The sequence below is a fragment of the Athene cunicularia genome (assembly GCF_003259725.1).
Source record: "Athene cunicularia isolate RWA chromosome 12 unlocalized genomic scaffold, athCun1 chr12_part1, whole genome shotgun sequence".
In the NCBI taxonomy this organism is placed as follows: Eukaryota; Metazoa; Chordata; class Aves; order Strigiformes; family Strigidae; genus Athene; species Athene cunicularia.
This window is the reverse complement of record NW_020799116.1, coordinates 21,153,335-21,159,809: the sequence shown is the minus strand read 5'-3', so window position 1 is coordinate 21,159,809 and position 6,475 is coordinate 21,153,335. Positions and strand designations below refer to the sequence as shown.

Sequence of the window (6,475 nt, the reverse complement as noted above, 5' to 3'; positions counted from 1 at the left end):
AAAATAACTGGATTGACCAAACTAATTTTCATAATATATACGGGAAATAAAGACTGCTTGGCAGATAAAGAGATTTGCATTTTTTCTGAGTGAGTTAGTCCATAATCCCCGCAATATAAAGCCATAAAAGGGATTTCAAATATACTTCTAAAACCTATTCCAAGATAAAAACCAATAGATTCACTTTCAATTTTGTAGTAATGTATTTCAATATTTTTCAATCCTTTTTTCTCAAGTTATCTTTAAACCTCAAGGATTCTCAAACTGCTGTTTGTGCTCAGCCATAATCTCTGAAGCCATTGCTGATGCTGCAGAAATTTAAAAACTTAAAATCCAACCAAAACAAAAATCAGAATTGCTATTTTTTAACACCTGTAGAGTACCACATGACAGCATCCAAGAATAGCAAAGTTAGAGAACCAATTTCTTCTTTCAGTTAAGCATTTCTCTACAAGTTTTGACTGAATCAGTTACACACACCCCCAAAGCAATTTTTACTATATATCAGAGCCTTCTCTAAACTTCAGGGGAGCCTAATCATGATACCAACACATTTTGGTCTTGCCTGTGTAAAAATAAGTCAAGCCACATTCTTTTCCATAGCATGAAATTATGAGATCTTTACAGAGAATAACACCTCCACTGACACAGGCAAAACAATCAATTGTACTGTAAGTATGTACTTGGAAGCAGCAAGCAATGTGGTGTAGGCAGTAGGTGTAGGTTCTTACCTACTCCTGCTCTCCTTTAAAGATGCAGTTTAAACTCCCAATAGCAGAATATTATCAATCAACAATAATTTCCAACTAAAGGGCCACTAATCTGGGAAAGATGAAAAAAGACATTTAGACATGCTTCTTGGACATGTCCATTGACAAGCAAAATAAAAACTGGGACAAATAAAACACCAAAGTTTACTTAAGCAGCATATTTTATATGTAAGCCATATTTAGAAACTGAAAAAAAGAAAAGAAGACGAGGTTTAAACATAACCACATTGCTTTAGTTATTTACATAAGAAAAATGAAAATGTGGAGAGTTATATCCATAACAGACTGCTCTTAAGGTGAAGATATTGGTGTCAAAATGTGGATTATATTTGTATTTGTAGCAGACAGAATGGGTAAGCAATCATTAACTTGTCAAACAACAGATAAAAGGTGGTGCTGCAGTCCAAAGTAGGTCATCTTCCACCTTATTCAGATGATTTTCAGACTTTTTCATCATCACTCATGTCCCAGATCTGCAACAAAAAAGGAAGCGTATTTTTAGCTTGCAGAGTTCAAATATGCTTTTAATATATCTTTATGAAATTATTATTACTTTTTAAAAAAGAAGAATAATTAACATTTTGTGGAATGTTGACTAGCACCAACGGAGCTTTGCATAAAATTCAGTATTTATCTCTTCTTTTAACAACCTACACACCATTCAATATTTGTAATCTTGGGGATATTTTTTTAACATATACTTTTCAGCATTTGTCCCTGAACTATGAGTTTGGTTATTTGTTGTTTATTATCATTTACAGTGAGCTGTAGACCCAAACGCAGACACTTTGTTTTGGTTTGCTGACTCATTGGCACATCTTTAGTGTAGAGAATAACTTACAATAAATAGTATACACTGCAGAAAATTTTAAAGACATTCATGAAGAATACACCAATACTTCATTTTGTACTCAAATATTAGATCTCATAAATAGCAGCCTAAAGATGAGAAATTATATGGAAATTTGTACTTTCCTATTTTTTAAAGAAATTTTAGGACTACACGGATTTTCTTCTGCAGTACAATATAACTGTAATTTTACTTTGCTACCTGGCCTTGTTCAGTAAGCAGTTATGGATTGGGAGAAAAAAGTGAGCATTTCCACAGAACATCGAGGTATCTGGTATCCTTGTGAACATACTAAGGCGAGCGTTATAAATTTGTATCAGTTACCAGGGAGTAGAATGCATGATGTGAGGAAAAATAGAGGGACCTGCAAGGAGAACTACTGAGGGAGGACAGGGACGACCACATTCTGAATATTCTTCCAGACAAATGAGGGTGCTCCTAAAAGACTTTTTATTATGTTCTTTGAGGTTTAGCTCATGGCAAATACCCTCCTTCCACTTGGCAGGGCTTGCAGGAGCTTGGGATCAGGATTAACATGGGTAGTTGGATTTAATATCATAATATCGATTCATCTCTGACTTAGAGCATTTCAAATTTGCCTAAATGAGCAGCAGTACTCCTGGAGTACCATGACAAGTTTTTTTGATTACAAGAGCAAAAATGCCATTTATACGGCATACAGCACTCAAAACTGTGTCCCTCCAATGACTTAATAAAAAAGGAGCAGCATCAGTCCTCTGTCCCCGTGGAAAAGGAAATCCAGTTCTTTTGTTCCAAAAGTTATTATGTGCGTTGGCATAAAGTGGCCCACTAAGTTATTCTCTCATTTTACACCCTGACCACTAAAATATATCCAAAGAAATACAGAACACAAACAGTTATTTAGACTGTAAATTCTTCAGGGCACAAAGCAGTATTTTACACGTATACAAGGTCTAGTACAATGGGGCAGTGTTCACAGCTGCATTGTTTAGCCTTAGACAAATAAAAAATACAAACAACCCCATTTCTTGACAGGCACCAATGAATATTGACCTATAGCTTTAATAAACCCCTTCAAGACAAAATGCAGTATTTCTGGAATTTGAAAACATTCTGAAAAAAGCTCTTCAAATCCAACCTCAGAAAACATAGAAAAGAAAACATTTCTATGCAGTGCTACAAGCTGTGTAAAATGAAAACTCTGAATGGCAAAATTTTCTCAATTCCTAGAAGTGTTGCAAAATGGTGGTGTAAATCTTTATGGAAAATACTGAAGGAACAGTTTGTTTACAAAAGGGAAAAAGAGTTTTCGTCCTGCCCTAGATGAGCAGCTTGGAGCTTGCCAAGGCAAACACAAATGTCCAGCTCATCAGTCAGGGTCAAGGATGTGGAAAATAAATACAAAAAACAAAATCTTTAAATAGAGTTTATGGTATGATTCAAGCTGGCAAAAAGCAAGAAATCCAAAGTTTAGACTGATAGTCCATCTTTGTCTAGTCCACTCTTGTGTTTGAAAACAAAGCCCATAGATTGGAACCCTTACAAACACACCTCTCTGTCAAGGCAGCACAATAAATACTTTTTAAAAATACACTATGAGGTGATTCAAAGGCAAAAGTGAAAGAAGCCAACCGACAGCCCTAAAAAAAGTTCTCTTTATCTACTTAACAGATATACTGGGAGCGTAGCCAGCTTCTCTGCTCTGTGCTTTCCCATCATCCGTTCGGATCTGAGCAGTGTGGGTGAGAAGGCAAGTACACTCTCCGTTTTGTTTGTTTGTTTTTTACAGAGAAAGGCTGTTAAGGGTGCCAGTTACATCAGTCATTCTGTGATATGAAAATACTTCTATCCAGGAACTGGCTAGCTGTTCCGTAATTCCTGTAAAGCTTGGAGAGCCTTTTTGCCTTACACATCTGAAGTGTGATGCTTGCATTACTCTAACACCCCATACAATACAAACAGCAGCTCCAACGGCACTGTAATTTCTTTCTGTTGAAACTAAAGAAAGCAGTTCCCTGTATTTGGCCTTAACAGTCGAGGACAGGCAACCCACAGAGGGCCTCAAGTAACTTGAAGACTAACAGTGCAAGCACATCGCAGAGCCAGCAGCAGCGCCTACTAGGCTGTTTGGGAAATCAAGTGCTGTAAACGAGAGCATGAAAGCGAAGAGAAATGAAAGTCAATTAAATTCTCTCCTATCTAAAGCACAGCTCTTTTCTAGGAGGCTCTTAACATAAAAATATTTGCAAAAAGACTGAAACTGAGGTTCACACGTATTTAACCACTGTACAAACATCCCGGACTGAGGAGAATTTTTTAAAAATGTTTAAAAAGTATGCTATTATTTTACTTCCAGAACACACAGTTTTATAAGACAGTTTACACTTCACCTAACTACCAGAGCAGTCACAACCATAAAATCACAGAATGGTTTGGGTTGGAAGGGACCTTAAAGCTCATCCAGTCCCACCCCCTGCCCTGGGCAGGGACACCTTCCACCAGCCCAGGTTGCCCAAAGCCCCGTCCAACCTGGCCTTGAACCCTTCCAGGGAAGGGGCATGACATGGTGTGTTGAATTATACTAAAGTTTATAAAGAACAAAGTAGTAATACCTTAATATACATGCAGAGGGGAGAGGAGAACATGAAACAAAATGAGAAAATTCAATAAAAAAGTTAACATGCATGTTAACCTGAAGAAACCAAGCTACATGACATTGTGCAAAAGTTGTGGTGTTAAATGTCAATAGTAACAACTAAATTATAATACATCATAGGGTCTTAGTTCAGAGCAATACACATTTTCATGAACTGACATTTAAACTACATAGACTACGAGTATGCAAACTTTGGCTATTACTTCAAAAGAGTGAAACTTTTAAGAGGAGAAATCCTGAAATACAGAAAGCCATGAAAGACAATGTCTGTAAGACTGTCACAACAAGAATCTGATATCCAAATCAAGCTGTGAATTTGGATTTTGTTTTCACTTCTCTTCTGTCCTGCAGAACACCTGGGTGAGTCAAACCTAAATGCAGCTACAGGCAATGACAGAAGAAGTCATAAAATAGGAAGATAATAAAACAGCTGTCAAAACCAACCCAGTCTGTACAAATCCGGACAGATTATCTGAATGCACCTGTTTCTTCAAATAGGTGCTTTTATATTCAAACTTCTTTGTAGAGATTCTTAAATTTCAAATGCAAATTATGTCTATTCGGGATAAGAGTAGAATTCCCACACTTGTTTTCTTGAAATGACTAGTATTATTTTCTTACATAATAGGAATAATAGAGAAAAAAAGTCCTGTGTATTAACTTAACTGTTCACAAGTTCCCACTGATTGGTTTTACAGTTCCAGATTGCATGTTCAATAAATCCTACTGAACAGAGAGTATTGCATTTCCTTCATACAACAACAACATCACCTGGTACCTGAAATTTAATTCCACGACAATGGCTCCAAAATTGGTGTTCACCTACTGAAACAGGTAGTGGCTTTGCATCCTAGAATTAACATATGTAATTCAAATACATAACTACTGTTTATCTTATAAATAAACTTTCAAGAATATAAATGTACCCTTGAGGGATTCTTAAACTTGCCAGCATGGATCTAGCAGGATTTGCCTCAGAAATGGCTACCTCATTAAGAGAGACAAAACAAACAAACAAACAACCCCCACAGATACTATTTTCTACACACAACTGAGATAAATTTACATACACATGTACCAAAACACTCTGCTTAGAAAAACCTGGAATAGTTTTATCATGCAAACCACAGTATTTACTATGTTATAAATGCTCCAAATATGGTGAAGCGTAAGTAAAGAGTAAAATTCTACAGGCAGAGGCAAGGGCTGAAACTTAGGTTACATACATCAAACAGCACAGCTGAGTATCACATGAGAACACACAGCTTCCCAGATCAACTAAGGCCTATCATATCTTGGTCTTTGATGTAGAAATGTACACTTACTCAGGAAATTTAAATAAACAAAAAAAACCCAACCCATTCAAGCATATGTTTGAATTTAAAGCAACTAAATAGCTATAAAATGTGAGGGTTTTGATAGATATTAGGTTAAACATGTTCTATGCTCTACCAGAGAGACAATACATCAGAACTTTTGGCAGGCTAAATTACTTCACAGGCTATGTGTGTATGTGTGTCTAAATGTGATAGAAATGAGCTAGACAGAGCAGGCTGCATCAACGTGCCTTGTAGGTCTTGTTCAGTGTTATTCTTGGTCCACTAGCTGTGTCTTTCAGGAATGGCAAAGAAATGAAATTGCAACTTGAAATTCATTAAATGCCTGCGAGTTCTAACACGCACCTTTTTCAGACTTCGTGGTATAGACTGAGGGATAATTATAAAGTTCAGCACCCTCCTTTCATCTTGGATACCTGATGCACAGTAAGCACTACCCTTCATCTTAGTGAAACTGAAAACACTTCAAGCATTTTGCATATTCAACAATTCCTTCCCCATCCCCCTTTCCCACAGGAAAAAAAAAAAGCCATAAATGAACAACCAACATAAAGAGTATTCTACACTAAGGTGAGCATTTAGCTTTGTTCAGAATTTATATCCAGATGCATGTCAGAGCCTGCATAGTGCACTCTCCGGTGAAGTATTTTCTTTGCTATCTAAGAAACCAAAGTAATGCACTTAAAAAAGGATCCACTCTTGCTCCCAGGGGCAAAAGATTATCCTGCAACAATCGCAGTGGTTCCCCCACAACTGTTAATCCAGTCCACACCTAACTGCTCTTCTACAACAGATTTCTATTTCTGCAGCAGGATATAGAGATATATATATATAGATATATATATAGATATATATATATATATATATATATATATATTTA

General features: G+C 36.4%; 1 protein-coding gene across 1 annotated transcript in view; it reads right to left on the bottom strand.

Annotated features, from left to right (window-relative positions):
- Positions 1 to 405: 405 nt before the first annotated feature.
- ATG7 (autophagy related 7) overlaps positions 406 to 6,475 on the bottom strand; it is a 110,186-nt gene continuing 104,116 nt past the window's right edge. Inside the window, exon 19 of the mRNA XM_026857511.1 lies at positions 406 to 1,243. Coding sequence (XP_026713312.1) covers positions 1,211 to 1,243 — 33 coding nt within the window. The 3' untranslated portion in view covers positions 406 to 1,210. The remainder of the gene's footprint in view (positions 1,244 to 6,475) is intronic.